This window comes from Anabrus simplex, chromosome 10, assembly GCF_040414725.1.
Source record: "Anabrus simplex isolate iqAnaSimp1 chromosome 10, ASM4041472v1, whole genome shotgun sequence".
NCBI classification, from domain to species: domain Eukaryota; kingdom Metazoa; phylum Arthropoda; class Insecta; order Orthoptera; family Tettigoniidae; genus Anabrus; species Anabrus simplex.
In genome coordinates, this window is record NC_090274.1 from 119676044 (window position 1) to 119700762 (window position 24719).

Sequence of the window (24719 nt, forward strand, 5' to 3'; positions counted from 1 at the left end):
TTCGGGCCCAGCTAATGCGAAAATTTTGCAGTCAAGAGATAACACGTGATCGATTCTTGTTCAAGTAGTGATCATGACAGTGACGGTGGTGACGATAATACTGATAACAGTCCAATCAGTGTAACTTCTTCGTCAACCTGGACCTAAAGTGGACAAGGAAGGCCCCACTTTGACCCAAAATTCCATCATGATACAAAAAGGTCGAGAGTTTAGGGAAAACAAAACCGAGCGAAATATTTGATTTTTTCATCACGAATTATGCCAGAACATACAAAAAGTACCCAGAAGAAAATCGCATATAAAACTCAGTTTAGTAGGAAAAAACGAAGAGGTAGAAGTCAAGACCGTGTCCGTACAAATAGGGACGAAATAAAGATTCTTATGAGCATATTGTTGCCACGAGGGATTGTACAGAAAACTAAATAAGGTCATTACATTTCTTGCAATTGCTGGTTGACTACCAACTCCTATTTCCTATGAGCGGGTGAAACGGAGGTCATTTTATCTTGCCAGGCTGAGTGGCTCAGACGGTTGAGGCGCTGGCCGGCCTCAGACCCCAACTTGGCATGTTCGAACCTGGCTCAGTCCGGTGGTATTTCAAGGTGCTCGAATACATCAGCCCCGTATCAGTAGATTTACTGGCACGGAATATAAGTTCTTGACTAAATTCCAGCACCTCAGCGTCTACGAAAAGCACAAAATTAGTTAGTGAAACGTAAAGCCATTATTAATATTATTAGATATTCCTCCACATCTTTTCACATTTATCTGACAATGAGGCGTATAATGAACAAATTCCTCCCAAAGTATAAAAGATAGAGCCAGTACATGGCCACGTGGTATCAAAATTTTTGGAAGCTTTTACCACTGATGGCATCGTCTCAGTTGATGAGAACTCCTTGTTACGGAAAGGGTGCCTAGGGTGGAAAGTTTACATACCAAGAAAACGATCGCGTTCCAGAATCGAATCACACGAATTATGTGAAACCGAGGAGGGTATGTAACACGATCTGCTTCCATGTGTATCATAATGAACAGCTGTAAAGGAAAAAAACACAGTGAAGACTACAAATACTGTACATATTACCTATATTTTAGTGTAATGTAATCAGTTGGTGACAATTAAAAATTGTAGGTATATAAAACGGGTACCTCGGAAGCTCTAACCAACATAACAGTTCGTTTCGTATCATTTATTCCACTTAAATGTTTAAGTACATGGAAACCTCGTAAATCTAAAATTCACATGCAGAGAAATTTTTTCAGGAGATTTTCAGTAAACAGCATAAAATATGTATGTACACGTTACTGTATAAACGAAAACAAGAGCTCTGTCATTGGGAAGAAACGAACTCCGTATCACAGTATGAAAGCACTTAGTACGTTTGTCCACAAATAATTCAAAAATTAAAATAGTACAGTTTCTCACCAATTACATTCAATATAATGAAGTAAACATTTCCTAGTGGTCCTTCTATTGTTCATTTTAGTCTAAGATTGCTTTTATACTGTACGTACCAGTTCACTTCCAGGTGGGGAGAGCTTTCCCTGATTGAAGAAAATGTTTAACTACTAGCTCAAAGAAATGATTTTAGGACCCGTCAAGATGACAGCTGTCAAAACACGAGCACGTGGCCTTGTTTGTAAACAATAATTCGTGGCCGTGACGACGTGAGCACGTGACCGTGACGTCATGGGGGTCAATGACCTTGCAAGGGGACAATGACCTCGTGAGACAATTCCGACGTAGCTCCCATTTTAAAACCCGTGTTGCTCTATTACTGTCAAGTGCATTCATATGGAAAACTTCGAACCAAATGGTAGGCCTAATAGCGTCGTGGCTGCAGGATTTGCCACCGACACTGCAGCAGGCCACAGAGTCGGTCTAACAGATCTCATGTGGACTCATACCGTTGTGTGCATTAATAATTTGACACCAAATTTATGTTGGGAAGATTTTATACCCATGGAAGGTGGTGATCCAATTCGAGTGCCACACAACTTCCGAAGTTAAAACTATTGATGCCTATTCTAGCTTTATCCCTTTCAGCCAACGTAGTTTTCTAGAACGATAAGTAACTCAGACCCTAAGAGATCCAGGAAATCGTGACCAACGTTGTGACTTCTCGCCCGTGTGAGTCCACATGTGAAATCTTAAATGGACTTCCTAGCTGCACGACTTCCCAAGGACATTAGAGCGATGTGACTTCTCTCCTGTGTGAGTCCGCATGTGACGTGTCAGATGGACTTTGAAGCTGAAGGATTTACCATAGATATTGCAGCAATATGGCTTCTCGCCTGTGTGAGTGCGCATGTGATCTCTTAAATGGATTTTCTGGCTGAAGGATTTGCGACAGACATGGTAGCATTATGGCTTATCGCCCGTTTGAGTCTGCATTTGACAATTCAGATCGACTTTGAGGCTGAAGGATTTACCTCACATATTGCAACAATATGGCTTCCCGCCTATGTGAGTCCGCATGTGATCTCTGATATAGATTTTCTGGCTGAAGGATTTGCCACAGACATTGCAGGATTGTGGCTTATCGCCCGTGGGATTCCGCATGTGACGATTCAGATTAACTTTGGGGCTGAACGATTTACTACAGACATTCCACCAGTGTGGCTTCTCGCCTGTGTGAGTCCGCATGTGGAGTCTTAAATGGACTTTTTAGATGAAGGATTTGACACGGAAATTACAGCAATGCGGCTTCTCGTCCGTGTGAGTCCGCATGTGAATTATTAAACGGACTTTCGGGCTGGAGGATTCGCCATAGGCACAGCATCATTGAGGCTAACACCCGTGTGATAGCGCATGTGGCGATTCACATTGATTTTGAGGCTGAAGGATTTTCCACAGATATTGCACGAAAATGGCTTCTCGCCTGTGTGAGTCCGCATGTGATCGCTTAAATTGTTTTTCATGCTGAAAGATTTACCACAGAGATTGCAGGAAAATGACTTCTCGCCTGTGTGAGTCCGCATGTGATAACTTAAATATTTTTTCTGGCTGAAGACTTTGCCACAGACATTGCAACAATGCGGCTTCTCACCTGTGTGAGTGCGCATATGATTTCTCAAACAGCTTTTCAGGTTGAAGGACTTTCCACAGACATCGCAATGATGCGGCTTTTGGCCCGTGTGAGTCCGCATATGTTGTGTCAGGGTACCTTTGAGGCTGAACGATTTACTACAGACATTGCAGAAGTGTGGCTTCTCGCCTGTGTGAGTCCGCATGTGATCTCCTAAATGGATTTTCTGGATGAAGGATTTGCCACAGACATTGCACCAGTATGGCCTCTCGCCTGTGTGAGTACGCATGTGATCTCCTAAATGGTTTTTCTGGCTGAAGGATTTACCACAGACATCGCAGCAATGCGGCTTTTGGCCCGTGTGATTCCGCATATGACGCGTCAGAGTACCTTTGAGGCTGTACGATTTACTACAGACATTGCAAAAGTGTGGCTTCTCGCCTGTGTGAGTCCGCATGTGGAGTATTAAATGGACTTTCTCTCTGAAGGATTGGTCACAGACATTGCACCAATGTTCATTATCGCGCGTGTGAGTCCGCATGTGACGATTCAGATTGACTTTGTGGCTGAAGAATTCTCCACAGATATTGCACCTGAAATAAGTTCCTCCGTTATCCGGAGGTTGATGATCTGCGCAGCTCACCTCTTGTTTCGACCTACAGTGAAAAGATTAAAACGATGTTAAGAATTATATAACAGTCAACTCCGCTACAACTCTCACACTAAGGAAAAGCTACTGAACATTCCACTCACAGACATCACATGTTACTCATGAACATCACATTCCTGAGAGTAAACATCATGTGAGGTCAAATTCAGGGTGTAATAAATTTGAAAATCTGTCACTTGTTACGAGGACATATTGCGACCTATCTCTCGAATGACATTATTACGCGCAAGAAACTCCTGACGATATAGGAATGCACGAGCTCGTAGCCCTCATGAGAAATGGTCCATTAAAAAAAGTACAAGGTCTTTAATCCGGTAAATATGTATGTATTTAAATCCGTATACGTCTGTCCTCCTAGATAAAGGACGGCATATGATTTGATCTTGTTCAACCACTCTGCAGTTTGTGGCAGGCGAGTAATAATTTTGTAAAAGCCCTTTTTGCGATTGTTTCAAAGAATCTCAGTCTTGTAGATATTAATAAAGTCGAGAACATTGTTTGCCGACAGTCTGCAAGATCTGCTGAACCATGGCAAATCATTTATAAATATTATTTACTCTCCCGAAAATATACTTATTGTATTTGTACATTGTATTCATACCAGTGCAGCATTATAAAATATCAGTGTGGCAATTTCTAATTATATAGCTTTGATGTGCAATCAGATCCGACATACTGTAAATAAAGGACAGTAGGTTCATACAAGGAAGTTCGTACTACTACCATGTATTACATCAGTCTACGTTTTAAGTGGAGACTAAAAGCCCTATGCTTATAATGTTACTAGCTGATATACCCGTGCTTCGCTACGGGATTCTCAGAAATACTGACTTGGTGATTTTCTTAACTGAATTAAACATAGGTCATTACAAAAACGTAAGTAGGAATGTAGCGATTGAAAGCAATGTTATCATATAAAATACTCGATCAAATGAAAAACCGTACATTTTCTCACTTTCAACGAACAGTATTACGGTGCCGATCTAACAGTCAAAAGTTTCAGAGCTGGAATAACCAGGTCGCAGACTGCCGTGAACACTCCCCTCTCATTATTCCGTTAAATATGCACACTACTCATTCCAATCAGTGCCTCAGGAGAGATTGAATAGCTCGATTGCTATGATGAACCAGTGTGTTACGTACCAGTAATATCAGAAAATGTATGAACCAGAGGAATAGCATGCTAAAGAAGAAAGTTATTTAACTCCCCAGGTTCTTCCCGCCAATATACAGGCAGGCTGTTACACTCGGTACGACGAAGCGAGTTGGCCGTGCGGTAAGAGGCGCGCAAATGTGAGCCTGCATCCGGGAGATAGTGGATTCGAACCCCACTGCCAGCATCCCTGAATATGGTTTTCCGTGGTTTTCCATTTTCGCACCAGTCACACCAGACTGTACCTTAATTAAAGCCTAGGCCGCTTCCTTCACACCCTTATTCCTTTCCTATCCCATCATCGCTACAAGACCTACCTGTGTCGGTGCAACGTAAAGCAAATTAAAAAAACTTCGGTACGCTGCAGTAATCATATCTATCGGGGATGAGTGGAAACAGAAGACAAAAAGCACATCACAACAAACAATGGTCAATGTAATGTTATTGTTGATAAAGTTTATGAGCTTTCTATATTGCAGGCCTTCACGTTAGTTATCTTTCGACTCTATGATATTAGGGCGTCTTAAAAATTATTTATATCGTAGACTGTAGTTCCTTATTCTCAGATCGTACATACCTATATTCACTAAATTCTGTTTACCCATTTTCTCGTGACTCGGCGCTGATATGGGCTTAGTAACAAAAAATCCAAATTCATGAATATCTCCGTGATTATATGCGGTACGGTAACAATGTGAGGCATAAGTGATCGGAAATTTAATAACTTCTTACATAACTACTACTAACTTACGACATAACTAAAGTTATGTTAGTTATGTAGTATTCATCGATACGACCACTAATAACATAAATAACTTATTTTAGAATTACCTTTCATGCCTTCCCCTAAACTACCATTTCACTCTGTATGAATACAATTATTGATGGCATAGATTATAGCGACTTATTCCCCGACTTTGTATACCAATTTTCGTTAAGATACGACCACAAATATAATAAATATTTCAGAATTAAATTTTAGGCCTTCCCCTAAACTACCATTTTCTCAGTGTGAATACAATTATGTATAACCTATATTGTAGCGACTTATTTCCCATCTCTGTCTACCGATTTCCATTAAGATACGACCACTAACAATATAAATATTTGAAAATTAAATTTTAGGCATTCCCCTAAACTGCCATCACTCAGCGTGAATACAATTATTTATGGCCTAGATTATATCAACTTATTACCCCGACTTTGCATACCGATTTTCATTAAGATAGGACCACAAATACATAAATCTTTGAGAATTAAATTTCAGGCCTTCCCCTAAACTACCATTTCACTCAGCGTGAATAAAATAAATTATAGCCTAGATTAAAGCGGTTCATCACCCGATTTTACATTCCGATTTTCATTAAATTATCTTCAGCCGTTTTCTCGTGATGCGTGTACACACATACATACAGACAGACAGACAGACAGACAGACAGACAGACAGACAGACAGACAGACAGACAGACAGACAGACAGACAGACAGACAGACAGACAGACAGACAGACAGACAGACAGACAGACAGACAGACAGACAGACAGACAGACAGACAGACAGACATTACGGAAAAGTAAAAAATGCATTTCCTTGTTACTGTAGACATGACCGATACAAAAATACCATTCTTTTCAAATTCTGAGCAATGTACAGACAAAACTCTTATTTTATATATATATATATACCATACTGATGACCCATTTTCTCATAAATTATTTCAAGTAGAGACTTGAAATTTTTACTGAAGGTTATTGAGTACCCATAATGTACACTGATCGACACTCAATACGACAGCTTAGTTCATCAGTTGTAATCGAGCTAGCGAAGCGAGAGGTTGTATTGTGCAGTGAGTGCTGAGTGAGAAGTATGAATATTGCTTTAGAGCAATATCGCGCGGCCATAGGTCGATGGCACGGGCGAGTGAAGTGTGTGTGTACGCCAAGTGATAAGGTGCATTTACGAAAATCTGGGCTTGAGGGAACTATGATGGTAGCAGCAGTGGTGGCAATTCTTCTGATAATAGGAGGCATAGAAATGAACCCTGGACCAATGGGTTCATTGAGCTGGGAGGACATAGATAAGATTAGGGAAATAGTCAGAGATGCTTGCCAGTGTGAGCAAACGAGGGAGTTAATTCGCGAGCTGAGAAATGACATGACAGAAATGAAAGACTCTATAAAAGAAGAGAGAAGAATTGTGACAGAAAAGGTGGTGGAAAACTCTAGGGAAATAGAATTATTGAAGTCGAATATGAAGGAGATTGAAGGAGAAACTGATAAATTAAAGTGGCAACTGAAAATGACTATCCAGGACGCAAAGAGGAAAAATATTTTCATATACGGCATTCCAGAGAAGGAAAAGGAGGATTCGAATGATCTAACGAATAAAGTGTTGGATATTATAAATAACCATATCAAGATAAATTGTAAAGAAGAAGATATTGATGAAATATATAGGCTGGGGAGAGTCAAAGGGAAAAGACCTATTAAGGTTAAGTTGATTTCTGCTTTGAAGGCGAACAAAATTATCCTCAATGGGAAGAACTTGAAAGGAGAAAGGATTTGGGTAAGAAGAGATATGGATAAAGAGACAATCATGGAACAGAGAGTCTTGCGATTTCACCTAGTAAAAGCTAGGAACTATGGACTAAAAGCATACATAAGAGGCAAACGTCTTATAGTAGGTGACAGTAACTGGTCGCGTATCTGGTCAATTGCACAGCTACGAGAAATGGATAGACAGTTGAGTTCATCACACCAGGAAGTGCAACGGCCTGTAGAGGAAGGAATGTGTCAGTCAGCTGCCTGCATAGTGGCTGATAACGTACAATCTGATGACAACAGCGATCTGCATACTCTACAGAGGAACAGAAGACGGCAAAGGGACGAACACCTAGTGGAGGAGGATGGACAAACAGCTGACAGTTGAGTCGACACGAATCCAGGAAGTAGCGGCACACCTGATGACAGAACCAAGACTCTGGCTGGGAAAGATCTTCCAGCGGACTTAAATAACAGTGGGAGGAACGACGAGGCGAGCCGGATGTCAACAGCGGCGCCGCGTGGAGGAGCTGAGGATACATTCAGGTGTAGGTCAGTGAGTCTAAAAGACTTTTTCAGAAGAAGGGGATGGGTTCAGGTAGTAGATTAAAACTCACAGAAGAACTATCTGAGAAGGACGTTATTTGCTCTCCGGAGGAAAGTATAATGGAAGTGGAAAGATCTAGAATAACTAGAAGTAAGTCAGGGAGTTTAGACCATAGAAGTAAAAAATAACTAGAGTTAAAGGTATCATGTGTTAACATTGAAGGAGTATGGAGCAAAATAGGTAACGAAGACTTTAAAGAGCTACTGGAAGAAATGAACATCCTTGGGCTTGTAGAAACTTGGGCTGATTACAAGAAAGACTTAAAGATAGAAGGGTGTATCGTATGGAGTCAATATGGATCAAGGAGATTCAATAGAGGAAGGATATCGGGCGGAATTTCAGTGGTTATCAAAAACAACTTAAAAGATAGAATACAGCGGTTAGAATCTGAGTTTAAGGAATTAATCTGGATAAGAATATTAGATAGGGTTAATTGGAGGAATGAAATATGTATAGCTTTTATATATAATCCATCTTTGAGCTCTCCATTTGCGCAGAATGATTTTTTGAGAATTTAGCGACAGAAATCAGACGAATGAGAAGTACGTATGATCAGGCAAGCATTATTATTATTATTATTATGGGCGATCTTAACGCGAGGATAGGGGACAAGAAAGCAGTTTATAGTCAACTTGTGGACGGGGTATTACTAGTTAATAGAAATAGCCAGGATAAAGAATGTAACAGAAATGGAGAAAAACTACTAGAGTTATGCGCGGTAGAGGAGCTTGGAGATGAGAGTGGAAAACTAACCTATATAGTAGAAAATGGGGGTAGTACTATTGACCTAGTTGTATGCTGTAGGGATAGTTTGCAAATTATCAAAGAGATAAGCATTAAGGATTGGGCAGAGGCAAATCATATGCCAGTATCTATAAAATTAATTATTCAAGAGATAGGAGCGCAAGAGATCGTTTACGATAGCGTACAGGAGAGGGAAATAGCTAGGTATCGTTGGAGAGAAGAATTAGGAAATGAATTCAGAGAGTACTTCAATGGAGAAAATTTTGAGATTTGGAAAATAGGTATTGTAAAATTGATAGAAGAGAATAGAGTGGAGGAAGCCCTAACCAGGGTAGAAAATTTAATAGGAATGGCAGGAAAAGGTATGAGGCAAAATCTAAGTAAAACGCAAATAAGAGGTGGATGGTATAATACAGAATGTGTAAAGAAAAAGTCACAAGTTATGAAGGCACTTAGGATATACAGGGTGGATGGTGGTCAAGTAGCTAGAAACGAATTTTGTAAAAAAAGGAAAGAATACAGAGAATTGTTAAGAAAGATGAAGTTGGAATGGCAACAAAAGTTGGCTGCAGATATAAATAAAAAGTGCAAGGACAATGACAGTAGGAAAGTATGGGATAAAATAAATCAAATAACCAAGAAGAAGTCGGGCTCTGGGGGGACCAATATAAGTTATAGTACATGGGTCCAGTATTTCGAGAAATTATTGAATAAAAAAAAAAAGACAGCTTAGTTGGGAAATGTGTTTCAATTTTTTTACAAATGACCTTTTTTTCAAAATTTTGGAACGTTTATTAACAAAACTCTCAAGATATAAATGCAATTGTACTAACAAATGTTACTTACCTATATCTGAAGATTCCAAGTGTCTATCTGTTATCGTTTCTGAGATAATAGGTTATTTGTACAAGAAAAACATATGATTATTATAATAAATGTTTATGCAATTACTAGAAGCACCCTGGTCTACAGTCTGGATCCTGTTCCTTATCTTCCACACCAAGTTTCTTCTTTCTCTCCAATCTTTCTTGATCATGTTTTGAGCTGCAGTTCCTGCCTTTTTTATCCGTGATCGAAACATCTGAGAGTATCCTGACACCAAGTTCCTGTAGGACCCTCAGCCTTCCAACATTGCCACCATTAAATTTTACTACTGCATCCCATACACCCAACTGTAATGTTTTCTTCCCAACAAAAACATTTTTAGGAAAACGAAACCACACAAAATTGTTAAATGACATGTAGGGATTCTGAGTCTTCCCATGTAAGCACTTCCTTAACAGTTCCGTTGCTGCCAAATCACGGTATATTGGCTTTATTGCTTCCATAACAGCTTCTGGCAATGCATTCTGGTCGTGGTAAGTGTCAGCAGTTCCAGCTGCCACAGCTCTCCTATATTTGCACCAGGTTTCTGGAGGAGAAGGGCACAGATGGTGAACTGATTTCTCATTAGAAGAACCCTTATGAAAATACGTGGCCCAAACTGCTCTTCTCATAGCCTGTAAAAACATTGCTATTCTCTCTGACTACTTTGCCGTAGTAGTTTTGTAGTTCATCTTCTCAGTGAGCCTTCCAGAATGTTTTTTGGTTGTACCATCTGATACCTTTTTGTCCACATATTGTGCTTTCAGTTTGCGAAGATGTGTCCCCATTCTCTTTTGGAAGTAGCCTACACATTCCAACATAGTAATAACAGTATCACCACAGCACTTTGTCTTAGAGTCTCCATGTCCCAGGTATTGGACACAGCGAGCCCCTCGAGCTTGTTCAGAGCAATTAAAAGTAGCTTTTACTGCAGCTGTCAACAGGCCCCTGCTTGTACCTTCATAGTTTTGTTTACTAGCTGATTGAGGGACAGCTTTTTTGTCACCACTGCAATAGAATATACGAATCTAAGTAACTTATGAATATTTCACACCACAACTAAGTAATACTGAAAGTAAAAATACTGGGATAATGCACACTCTTTACGATAAATATAAACAAATGTCCTCCATTATTATTTTGGCAATCCTGCCAACCTAAAATAAATGAATATACCATGTCATCTGTTTTGGCAATCGTGCCAAACTAAAACAAATGAATATGCCATGTCCTTACACATAAAATAATTTCTGAGACAAGCTTTAGAAGAAAGTGTTGCGGTATGTAAGCCATATTTCTTATATTACTTTAAACATATTTAGGACCATCATAATTTAACAAATGATGCACCAAAATGAGCAGAAAAGACCCCGCTACAACTTGAGGCAAATAAAAGTCATATTTTCACCAAAAGGGATTTCAATTTCCCCTTAATTGCTGTCTTTAACAGAGGCCATTGGCAATCTAGAAACAACTATTCCTGATGAATTCCTGATGAAATGCTCGAAAAGCTGAAAGATAACGTGCAGATGATGGCTCTTTCCCCAACCCCGGTGCTTTCATTTCACCTACAGATACTGCTGTCATAGATATTATGATGGCGACAAAGAATATGGCTCAGGTTGTAGCGTTTTATTACAATGTTCTGATATCCTGGAATATTTGAACGCAAATGCAAGCAATCATGTCCTTAAATATTCTTACGAGTGTTCCTTTAACACTACACCTAAAAGGAGCATGAAAATCAAAACTTGAGCCAGAATTCGAGATGACACGACATTGAATTGCACGTAGGGGATACTGCTGCTATATATCAGACGTAAGGCTCTTCAGGTGTTTGCTCTGACGAGTCTAGTGTCAGACCTAAGACGAAACGCTGGTTAATAGAGCAAACGCCAGAAAAGCCTTACATCTGATATGTTTTTGACAAGCTCTATTGGTGAAAAATATCTAATTCCCTCCATGGGAATTTAGAATGTTCCATACTGCTGTTATGTAACGGAAAGAATGAATTTCATTTTATTTCAATAACTTCATGGACCAAGTGTTATTTTTAGTAGAATGATAACATCGCTGAATAGCATCCAAATCTATACCTGTGTCCCCCCCCGCAGGGTGGTTCTATATATCCTAGGAAAGAAGAGCGAGAAATACAAATATCTTGGCTAAATGTGATATCCGCCTGCAACAGGCACATGGGAAAAGTCGATCACACAGGACAAAATGCATCGTAACGTGAAGTGGGACTTCCCAATTCATGCTGTATGCACTGAATTCACATCTACCAGAGGAATGCATGACTTCCTCACAAGCAAAGTACTGGGAGGCTCGACTATTTGTTGTTATTGCACTCTTAGAAGAAAATAAGTGGACAAACAAAAAAGAGGGCAATGATTCCAGACGAGACAGGCTAGACCACTTGACCATCACACAATATATTGATATGGCCACCACAAGACAACACGTGGCAGAAAATACGACACTGGTTTGTATGTCACACGTTTTGTGTCATATCACAGCAAGGAAAAGGTGCATTACTGTGCGGCAATTCTTCTTTACGTGATTACGTTACAAGTGTTTTATCAGGTTCTCAATTAGTTTTTTTCAGTAAAATGGTATTTCATTTTGTATTGATGAATATCTTCCACGAACCTTGTGCATTAATAATAATAATCGTATGGCCTCAGCTACCGTTTGCAGACATTTCGATTTGACGCCATCTGGCTGTCTGCTCGTCAATTTCGACGTTCCGGTTTACTCTGTCTGCCATTTAGCGGACCTAGAGTAAACCGGATCTCTCTTGGACGTCTATGGCTCAGATTTAATTAATTTTGTCGGGTAAATACCAAATGTATCACCAGAGATCGTTTACATGCCGACATCGTACGACATGGAGTGTCGAATGGACTTTTTTCCGCCCTTCAAAAATCCGACTACCTCTGCCGGGTTTGAACCCGCTATCTTGGGATCCGGAGGCCGACACTCTACCACGGACCCACAGAGGCAACTACCTTGTGCATTGCAATAACACATGGCTAGTCGCAGGTAACGGATACGGGTTCCCAATCGGCCTGTCGGCAGTCTTGAGCGAAATAAACTGTATTTGCTCTCGTAGACCGAACACACACAAAGTACTTAATGACAACTTTGGCGGAGATGGAGACGTTCAGTACGGAGCGGTTCGCAGACGAGGTACTCTTCCTTCTTCGAAGTTAATACAGAAACGAGCGTAGCGTTCCTTCTCTAGAGGAGGGCTGCAAAAGGCGTCTGTTCATGTCCGGAGAGGCGTAACTACCTGCTGTCTTGAGCTCTAAAACTCTTCATAATAAGCCGGCCGTTATATAAAGGAATAATGGAAATACGTCTCATGGAATCGGAACCAAGCCTAGGGCGTCCCCTGGAAGGGCTAAACAAGCGAGAACCCCCATTTGTATCGCATCACTGAACTACGTCTGGACGAAGTAGCGAATTAGCTACAGCACTTGACAGAATGCATATAGGCATCTGCAGGTGCAGGAAAAAAGATGGAGTGGAGAAAAGTCATGCGAAATGGGGTGCAGATACTATATGATGTACAACGGAAACTGAAGAACAACTAATTTTGTTGGCATTGTTTTATCAGCCAAATTTTGACTGTTTAGTCTCTGAGGTGCAAATGTATGACAATCGCTTTATGTAACATGTCTACGTTCGGGATAGAAGTGCAACGCTCCACAAACTGGCCTGGGCACGGAAAGCAAAGGTGCCTTCTGGGCAGTGCTTGACAAGAATACCGTTGTTGCCTGCGATCTGAACGGACGTCAGACGGAGGAAACAAGAGCACACAGCTCACTGCGGTCAGAAGAGCGATGACCACGACCAACGAATTCCCGATAATGCACAAACTAATCACCGCGAACTCATCTAGGCAATTGCTGCAGTGGCTAACATCCGACTCACAATGTATAATCTCAGAGATGTCGCAGACAAATTCACAGGAAATGGACCAAAATGGATCGAATTGTGGCACCTAAAGGAGGCTGACGTTGCAAAAATTACACTGCCACCAATCACCACAGTTGAAGTAGGCCGGGATAAACTGTAAGACGCTGCACGCCCTTTTCTTGGAACAACTAACTGAGGGCGACGACGACGGATTGGCAATGACACGTGGCTTCGGAATGACAATGTTCAGGATGCATTAACGTGTTCGACAAGTTTCTAGTTCATTGGAATGCCTAAGAAAACTAAACAGCTATGCAGGTCTACGTGTGAAACTAGACATGCGCGAATACGAGCGGGATATTTAACAGCTAGTCAAATCGAGGCATCATGAAACGGAACAAATCAAACATTTTTACACCATCAATAAGGGAACAGACGATTTGCTACTCGACTGGCGGGAAGCGCGAGAACGCTGGCGGAACTACTTCGACAAAGTTTCAATCTTGGGATTTCCGTATCTACCAGTACCAATCACATCCGCTCAAAAATAAGGGAAACCCTGTCGATTTCTATAATTACCGCCATATCACACTTCTGAGCTACGCAATGACAGTTTTCGAACAAATCCTCAATAATAGGATTAGCGATTTAGCCAAAATTACAAAGAGCCAATCGGAGCAAATCACACCGCACGGCTGTTAGCTGAGAGACACTGTGAAAAGAATAAGAGGCTTCATCTCGACATTCTGGACCTTAACGGGTACCTCGTGACCTTATCTGGTCAGCGCTACAAGAACGTGGCATTCCAGAGCACCTTGCAGAGAGGGTGCAATTGCTCTACGTAGAATGAAGCAGTTATGTCCAAGCTGCCGCAGGGGCATCTGATGACTTTCGCATAACTGTAGGAGTCCACCAAGGCCGTGTTGCATTACCACTGCTGTACATTCTTGTGATGGAAAACATTATATCAGACCTGCACAAGCAAATACCACGGACACTTCTCTATGCTTATGTCATTTTGGCTGCAGAGAATAAGCTTGATCTGCAGCGCCAAACAGAAGGTTGGAACAATCGACTAGCGCAATATGTCCCGCGCCTCAACAAAAAGAAGGCAGAATGCATGACAATACATCGTCGAGAAGTTGGAACCATGCATGTTCACGGTGAAGATATAGCACGAGTGGTGAAATTTAAGTATCTTCGCTCCACAATCTCTGATGAATTCAACTTAAGATATACAAAGCCTGGCTGATGTGGAGAATGACAAAGGGCACCCTTGCGACAGTCGGATGAAGAACAATCTTAAATCGACTATCTACCGAAGTGTTATCTGTCCTCTCGTGTTCCACAGCAACAAAAGCTGGCCAGCTACCAAGGAGGTAGAACGACAATTAAGCGTCATGGATACGAAGATGTTTAAGTGGAAGGCTAGAATAACTAGAGTGGATCGCATTTCAAATAATGTCATTAGCAAATGTCTTGGCATTGCACAGATCCAGAAGAAAATTGAGGAAAGGCGTGTGCGCTGATTTGGGCAATTGTTGCGTGCATAGGGTAATATATTGTGAGAGTCAGTATATACACAGGAAGTAAGCGGAAAGAGGCGCAAGGGACGAACTAGACAGCAAAGGAGAGATACAGTGCACAGCGACCCGAAATCTGCGAAAGTACATACAGACATGGTCCGAGACCGATCTAACTGGAAAAAACGTATCACAACACGACGCAGGACTAACACTAAAGAAGTAGAATAACAAGAAGCAGATTGATGGATATTCTATTGTGAAAAATCGGATACAATATATATGTTACACATTGTAGCATTCCACTTAATAAGTTCCAATTCTCACCCCTAAAGCCTTATGTCCAATCTCTATAAATGACTTAATTTCACAAAATACTGTTTGAATGATAGAACGCTTTTGGATTTCATGTTTAAGTGACTGCATTAAATGTATTTTATACAAAAATATATAACTCAACCAAATAAAAAATTCAGTATTATCTGTATTAATCGGGAGTGACAGTTTGTATATCCAGTGAAATGGTATGGGTACCAACAAGAGTGTCTGAATGGAATTTCACAATTCATATTTCTGCTTACATCCGTTAAAGATAGCAGATGATCAGATCAGTCAATTTATTTTCACCCTGATCAAGTCTATAAATATGAAAACGATGGAGGAGTGGCACAAAGTGTTCAGCTCAAGGCCATTTGCTCCTACACAAACGGAAGTTAACCTCTTCACTAATTATTTATCTCATGGCGATGTGTCTCTTCACAAATGGAAGTTAACCTCATCACTAACTGGTAAGCTCAGGAATATGTGTCCTTCCACAAGTCAGCAATTAGGAAATTTCATGAATCTTAAAACCTGTTCTTATGTAATTCAGTACCAAACTGACATGGAAAACCTCTTAGACATTTTGAAAGAAATCATTGCTGCATGATTTTTGTAAACTGCTGAAATGACAGTCCGGATAACACAGCACCAGAGGTGAGATATAAAATAATACACAAAAGGCGTGTCACTTTGCTGGTTCGAGAGTGCCCCTGCACAAGATACGTTTAAGAATAAAGCTAAATTAAACTCCATTCAAAAATAGTAATATTCATTTTGTGTGTGAAAAGTATTCATAAGCAATATTACAAAATTGTTCTCTAACGCGACCCATTGTGTCCTGTAACACAAGAATTACAAAGAAACAGCAGAATTTCAACCTAGAAGAGATGACGTATTTTGCGTTCTTCAGTTGTATGCATGGTTCTACTCTGACTAATGAGAGAGTGTAAGCTGATAGAGGGCATTTCTGAGGACTGAAATGAATATTTCTTGCCACTAGTTGTGAATGTACAGAAGGAACAATTCAAAGCATCACATAACACATGAGAGGACTCTAATCACTAACAAAATCAAATAAACCGTTCGTAGTTTCCATCAATCAGGTTTGAAGTCAAATATTAGGCTATGATTAGGCATTCCAGAACGTGCTCATACAAGAGTGAAGCTAAGAGCACAAACTCGACCTTATACAATGGTTCCCCAGGGATTATCAAAGATCATTCTACACAGTAACCAAGAAAGGTGTGACAGCAAAAAATGAATTAGCAAGTAGTCCAATGGCACAACTACAGTTCAAAAACACTACTGCATTAAAAATTTTAAAACAGGATACACACTAGCAATACTCTGTTATGTCACTGATAAAAATAACAATTCTGAAATAATATTCTATGATTACATCATTATTTAACTACTCCTGCCAGATAATAAATTCACCTACTTGAAGAATTCTGGAATGTTCTTTAGGCAACCTGCACAAATTTTAAACTTCTCTTGTAGTTATTAGTTTATAATAACTGTGTAAATACGTTTGCAAACAACAAAGTACAAGCACATGACTGACAATGAGTACTGAAGTGAAAAGTGGGAAATGGCGGCAATCAGCAAGAGTGACCACAACACTGGAACAAGTGGTGAAATTACTTAACACAAAATAGAACCGGAAAGATCATAAAAGAGGAATCTAACCAAATAAATAATTCGAAAACTGACAATATTTGAGTTATAACACTATTGAACTGATTAATGAAACTAAATTACATTAGTCCGAAATTATTACATTGTTTAAAATGTACATAAAAACATTTCAATTTGTGGATTTAGTTTATAATCTACAAACATGCATTTTTCTGTGTGTCACTGTTGATACATACGTAAAAAATTACTGAGAATATCTGGAGGCAATAGTGGCAGATGGCATTTCAGATGATAAGCATGTGATGAACAAATGAAGCAGTGACAGTGAAAGAAAGAATACATTTTTCACAGTTGCTTAGAGGTATTGTTTTTCTGCTAGTTGCTTTACGTCATGCTGACACAAAAATATCTAGTTCTAGAGATTTTTTGTACATATATATTCAACAAAACTACATGAAGGAACAAAAATTTTGATCTCAAAATTTCTTAATATTTCAGATAATTTTTTTTTTTTTGCTAGTTGCTTTACGTCGCACCAACACAGATAGGTCTTATGGCGACGACGGGACAGGAAAGGGCTAGGAGTGGGAAGGAAGCGGCCGTGGCCTTAATTAAGGTACAGCCCCAGCATTTGCCTGGTGTGAAAATGGGAAACCACGGAAAACCATTTTCAGAGCTGCCGACAGTGGGGTTCGAACCTACTATCTCCCGAATACTGGATACTGGCCGCACTTAAGCGACTGCAGCTATCGAGCTCGGTGTCATTTAATTTTAACAAATAGAATTTTAAGATATAAGTATTTTAAATGTAACTTTGTAAAGACAAGATTAAACTGATAAAAATGGTAAGTTTCAAAGATAAAACAACCACTGCTCAACACAACTGGGAATAGGTACAACATATTCCATATTGTATAGGGTTTGTGTGTACGTACCTTGTTTCTTCTTTGATGTATGCCAGCAGCTGATCATCAGTATATTGTTCTATGAATATTTCCTTCTTAATATCTTCGGACTGCTATAAATAAGAGGAGTAGAATAAAGAAGTAAAGGAATAAAAAAAGAGTATATAGTCCTAAACAAGAATCGGGTGAGAATATAAATTTCATATTGGCAAAATAAGAGTATAATTAATTTATCTCCCAATTTAAAATATAAACATTTAAGAATGGAAAGTAACAATCAAATTAAAATCACATTATTTGGAAAAGAGGTGTCTACCTCGGTGGCAAATGGCACACTAAACTGCATTATTATCAAGCACTAAATTTTAAATTGACAAGAAAATAAGATATTTTCCTAAAATACAGTGTTATACAATTTACACTAACAATTTTTTTATTAATTACAAAGCTCATATTTCATAAATTTATATCATTTAAAAAATTCTACTCATAACATCTTCTGCACACACAAATATAATCAACTCATATACAGTACGTGGAATGACTTAAAATAATACTATACAACTGCTACAAGATTAAAATTTACAATGGATTTATTTATTTATTTATTTATTTATTTATTTATTTATTTATTACCCTTTTTGGAACCTAACTAACATAACGACCTGCTACGTCATAACCAGAGCCACTGCTTTTCAGATAAGTGATAAGAGAGATAAGAACATGAAAAGTACGTAGAATAGTATAGCAGTAGACAAGGTAGCGATAGAAGGGAGGAACATGAAAGGATAAATATAATCTCCAAATCCTTACCCAACACCATGCTCTTTCTCTTTCTGCTGATCCCTATTTCCAAACTGACTACCTATTATCCTTATCCTCTTATATTCACGTTCCCCTGTTCCCATCATTCTATACATGAATTAACTTGTCATCTCTTTGTTACTTTCCATGCTCCTACATCTATATAATTAAAGTTCGTTTGTTTTGCCGATTTTTCAGATAATTATCCGTTCGTCTGTTCCACTATAACGGTGAGACGGCTTTATAGAATTTGACTAAACGTCATTTTTAGTGTATACTCATCCCGGGGTAGCTTTTTATATGCATATCATTTTAAAATCTTTGAATAGATGGAGGATTTATAGGAAAACCAAAACGGTTTTCCTCCATTTTCTCTTACATTATTGATTTCCTGTAAACTCCGTGGACTGTATGTGTAACGTCTCTTCATTATAAACAACTTTTGTTATGTTCATAATTTATCTTACTCTTCAAATGACGGGAAGATTTACTATTTTCTGCGGGTATCATGCTCTGTAATGAGTGACCGACAGACCGACAACGATTCTACAGGTTACCATGGCAACGTCTCTGACTGCTTGCCAGCAGGGAAATAACGTATTGCCATTTTCGTCATCATTCCTGTTGTTCCTTTGGTAGAAAACAAGAGAGACGTCAATCGGCAATTCTGCGGGATATTGGCGGAATATCGTTTGAGTTTATAACCGTCCTCGAATAGCTTAAGTAATGACAGAAATATCGATCATCCTTCTCTGTACATCACATTAAGACAATCAATCAATCAATCAATCAATCAATCAATCAATCAATCAATCAATCAATCAATCAACCATAAAATCGATCAATCACCATTGATCAGCATTTAGGGCTGTCAACCAGGTGGAAGATTGATTCTCAGTTGTTTATGTAGAAGAAGGTTGTTGAAATTCATGAAACAACTCCTTTAGTAAATTATTTCTATCATTAAATCATCTTTGTATAAGCAAACATTTGCCAATGTATGTCCTTTTGAATTCCAAGCCATCTCTCCAATGACATCTCAGAATATACTGCTTAGTCGAACAGCTTGTCTCCTTTCCCCAAGTCTTCCCAGCCCAAACTTTGCAACATCTGTGTAACACAAATATTTTGTGTGAAATCACCCACAAGAAATTGAGTTGTTTCTGTAGATTATTTCCTGTTCTCTAATGAAGTAATTCTGGTGACGGTCTCATACTCTAATTGTGGCATTGCTGGAGATTTATATGTCCTATCCTTTAAAACCCCTAAATGAACTCATAATCATATTAAGAGATCCGAAAATTTTATTTTGAATTCTGTTTATGCGATTATCACAATGGAGTTCTATCTTTATTATGAATACCTAGGGACTTACAGAGATCCCCATGAGGAACATTCACCCCTTCAACAAAATATTATAATTAAAATAATTAAAACAGAGAGGACTCTTTTCATTTGTGAAACACACAACCTGACCTTTCGCCCTGTTTACCATCATACCATTGCCCGATATCCATCTCACAATATTGTCAAGGTCTTTTGCAGTCACTCACAATGAAGCGCCTTGAAGAATGCCATCTTCAATATAGTGATTGCAACAACTAGAGATGTCTCTACCAAGAAAAACTTGCATTATGCCCTCTAGTGTGAAGACATTCTTTATTTTGAGTTTACTACACTGAGTTGATTGTTTCTTGTGTGTCAAGATTGTCAAAACTTAAAATACGCCCCACCAACCTCAAAACTGAGCAATAGGAAATTTTGAATATGTATTGTTTCACCAGTAACAATCATCTTCTACCTATTTAATTAGCCAACAGGAACCGTCTTGTATACATTTGATTATCAAATAAAATTTGCAGGTGTGACGGGCGTTAGCCCAGAGTTCACCAGAACCATCCCCTTGGGTATAAAAGCTGGCACTTTTTCAAGCTCTCTTGTCCTACTGATCGTCAAGTTTACTGAGTGTGTGCTAATTGAGGAGGCGGGGGCGTCTCGCCCTTCATCGAACTTTACAGCAGATTAAGATAATGGCAGCTATTTAATATCTATGTGATAGCCTCTGAAAGCTAGCTCAAGGGGAAGGTTTCCCATCTCTAATAATGTAACCATACATTTCCAATAATCAAAAATGTAGATTTCCACTATGAATTTCAAACCATCCGAAAATCACTTAGCTTAAATTCGGGAAGAGAGAGTGTGAAACCCTCCCGAGTTCTCTATCAACTTGACTTCGAGGAGACTATGATTTTGTAACCGTTTTCTATCTGGAACTTAAAATTTCTCCCTCTAGTCACCTCAGTAGTATAGGATTAATGAGCCCTACTAGGGTTTTAAGCTTCTAAATGTAAGTTCCAAGGAGTGCAAGTGTCCGCCTGGGCATCATTTTCATTTTTGGGCCAGTAACTTTAACCTGTGGTTTTTCCCACACAAAGGCCCGGTAGAATGAGTTTTCGATACTCCTGTAAAATTCAACCATTTATGTTAAGTGGATGGAGCCACAGTGCTCCAAAACATTTGTAAAATTGGGAGCTTAAAGCTCAGATGATTGACACATTTTGTTGATTTTCTAACTTCCCCTCCTTGTATCTAAGCTAACGTGCTAGTTATGTACCTGAAATCTTGTTCTGTCGCTGATTCACGTTTTTGTTAAAATTGGACATTTGAAAAAATAAGAAAACAGCCAAAAGGAAATATAACCTTGATTTTAAAGCTTTTAATTAATCTTATGATTGACGGAGATAGACCCATTCATGCCTGCACCTTTTTCACCCCTCCGTTCCACGCAAACAAATGCTAGCAGAGCGTGGTTGAATGGCTCTAGATAAAGCCAATTTTGACGGCTACTAATAGAAATGTACATAGAACTCTAAAAATGTTCTTGGTTACTGGAAATTTTCAAAATTCCTATCATTTTCTATCAACATGTCTGGTCCTCGAGAAGTCCTTGCAAGCGGGTATTTGCGCAAGGAGGTATTGATGTATGAACTTCTAATTGGGAAGGTCCAGTCTGGAGGCACGGTTGAGGTAGATATTGCCAAACTTAAGGAATCCTTAGAACTTTCTATTTGTTTCCCGGTATTTGGGGGAAAAAAAGAGATTGATGAGGCTCTATCCACTATCACGGATAATACCACCGAGCTAGTTTCTGTATTTAGTGTTTTTGAAGTAAGCGGTCGTTCTGGTAATCAACTTAAAGGAGTTCAGGCTAGACTGTTTCACTTCTATAATAGGGTTAGAGATCTATTTTCTCTGAAATTGAAGGATGATCATGCTAAGGAGGCGAGTAATCTAGTGGAACACTTGTTTGAAATGTCGAATAGAGTTAGTCAATTGTTGTCCGGGGAACCTACTCCTAAAAGCGACAAGGTTCCTATGGTAAATTTGTCGACGGAGGAAGAATCTAGTAGAGCGACTGAGAGTAGGAAATCTGTTGATGCTCAACAACCATCTACCCCATCGGAACAAGTGTCGGACCATCTAAGACAACTTCCACCCTTCTTTCTGAGAAACGCAGTGTTTGAACCTACCAACCTCCAATGCCGTCACCTGTTATGTCGCACGGCTTCAGCAGCTTGCCCCACCACTTAGCCATGTTGCTTAAAGGAATATCCAAGTTATCCATTAACTCGACTATTGAAGTCTTTAAGATTTTTAGTCGAATTTCAAGACCATGCTTTATTGTTTGCCATCTCTCATTCCCAAATACTTCAAATAATTTACCCCTCTTCTGCAGGTGTCTTCTCGGACAAAACTGTAAGAGCAATAGCTGATAGATCTTCAGTAGAAGATTCCCATGTCCATCTTTTGGCTAACTTCATTCATGCTAGAGCTATGTCATCTTTAATCTAGAAGTACTATTTCAGAGTAGAGAGGTTGGACGAGAACCTTGTTGACTTTATTTAAGATATAAAGTTTCATACGAGGGTATTCGCTCTTCATTTCCCAGAAGATCAAATTGTCCAAACTACAGTAGAAGGAAACTCTCCGCCCTATAACACGTACATATGTTTCGCATTTCGGCCCCAAACCTTCTCGGAATTAGAAGCAATGGCAGTGTCAGCCGAAGGAGTAAGGTACGCTGACACCTTACGAGTCGCCAAGGAGCCCCATTCGCCATCTAACTCTTCTCGGCCACCACCTCACCGAACATTTCCTACACGCAAGTGTTTCGCATGTGTATCAAGGGAACATCTTAGAAACAAATGTCCCTTGATAAAATCTAGTTGAACCAGGAACGGAGCTGGTCCGTCTCAAGGTTGCTTCAAGTGCGGGTCATTTTCTCATCTTGCTAAGAATTGCACCTTAAGTAACAGCACACCATCTTTTCAAATTCTAGTGCTGCCTCTACGACTCTATGTGATAGGAAGTGACTAGTGTCACGGGCTGAGTCACAAAATTCTCCTTCCAGAAGCTCAGCCCCTATTAGATTAGGGAATGCCTTAAAATTACTTCCGAGAGCCCAGGATTTGTACTATATCTCAGGTGGCAGAATCCCTATCAGTTGTTTTCCTAGCCTTTCCCTAAATGATTTCAAAGAAATTTGAAATTTATTGAACATCTCCCTTGGTAAGTTATTCCAATCCGTAACTCCCCTTCCTATAAATGAATATTTGCCCCAGTTTGTCCTCTTGAATTCCAACTTTATCTTCATATTTTGATCTTTCCTACTTTTATAAACGCCACTCGAACTTATTCATCTACTAATATCATTCCACGCCATCTCTCCGCTGACAGCTCGGAACATACCACTTAGTCGAGCAGCTCTTCTTATTTCTCTCAATTCTCCCCAGCCCAAACTTTGCAACATTTTTGTAACGCTACTCTTTTGTCGGATATCACGCAGAACATATCGGGCTGCTTTTCTTTGGATTCTTTCCAATTCTTGAATGAGGTAATCCTGGTGAGGGTCCCATACAGTGGAACCATACTGTAGTTGGGGTCTTACCAGAGACTTATATTGCCCTCTTCTTTACATCCTTACTACAACCACTAAAAACCCTCATAACCATGTGCAGAGATCTGTACCCTTTATTTACAATCCCATTTATGTGATTACCCCAATGAATATCTATCCTTATATTAACACCAATGAACCCCAAATGGAACTTTCACCCCATCAACGCAGTAATTAAAACTGAGAGGACTTTTCCTATTTGTGAAACTCACAACCTAACTTTTAACCCCGTTTATCATCATACCATTGCCTGCTGTCCATCTCACAACATTATCGAGGTCACGTTGCAGTTGCTCACAATCTTGTAACTTATTTATTACTCTATACAGAATAACATCATCCGCAAAAAACTTACCTCTAATTCCACTCCTTTAATCATATCATTTATATATATAAGAAAACGTAAAGGTCCAACAGTACTGTATAGTTGTGTATAAATGTGCTTTTTATTCAACGAAAAACTGCATTGAATGGTCTACCAGACTTACAGTTTTGTTATAGCCCTTCTACTATGAACAGTTACAACCTAAGCTGCTTAACATTTGTATAATTCCTACTACAAGTGCACGGGAAACTGTTTTGTCCTAAAAACGAAAAGTTCACCGTGCTAATGGTCATGAGTTAAAACTTTGTGTTAAGAACCAGAACATTTCGTGCTACACACATGATAGTGAATGGAACCCAGGGCTCACTTTTAAACATAAGGGCTCCTCCTCATTTTCCTGGCAAAAGGGCTTCTCTTCCTTATCTGTATGGCAAAAGGGCAAACGGCTCCTCCCCACTGCCTGGCAAAAGGGCTCGTCCTCCTAATCCCAATGGCAAAAGGGCTCCTCCTTATTTGCCTGGAAAATGGACCCCTACTCACCCTTAAGGCAAAAGGGCTCCGCCTCATTTGGCTGGCAAAAGGGCTCCTCTTCCTCATCTGAATGGCAAAAGGGTTTAGAAATTGAACTCGGAGCGGGACTAGGAAGAATATGGTGGAAGATATAATACTTATGCTTTATCCATAGGGACATAGCGGCTACACATTTTACTAAT

General features: G+C 39.5%; 1 protein-coding gene across 1 annotated transcript in view; it reads right to left on the bottom strand.

Moving 5' to 3' along the window:
• Positions 1 to 1758: 1758 nt before the first annotated feature.
• The window catches only part of LOC137502361 (gastrula zinc finger protein XlCGF57.1-like), a 53582-nt gene continuing 30621 nt past the window's right edge, over positions 1759 to 24719 (bottom strand). Inside the window, exons 3-4 of the mRNA XM_068229372.1 lie at positions 17951 to 18033; positions 1759 to 3688 (exon numbers count right to left, since the gene is read on the bottom strand). Of these exons, the coding sequence (XP_068085473.1) occupies positions 2743 to 3688; positions 17951 to 18033 (1029 nt within the window). The 3' untranslated portion in view covers positions 1759 to 2742. The remainder of the gene's footprint in view (positions 3689 to 17950; positions 18034 to 24719) is intronic.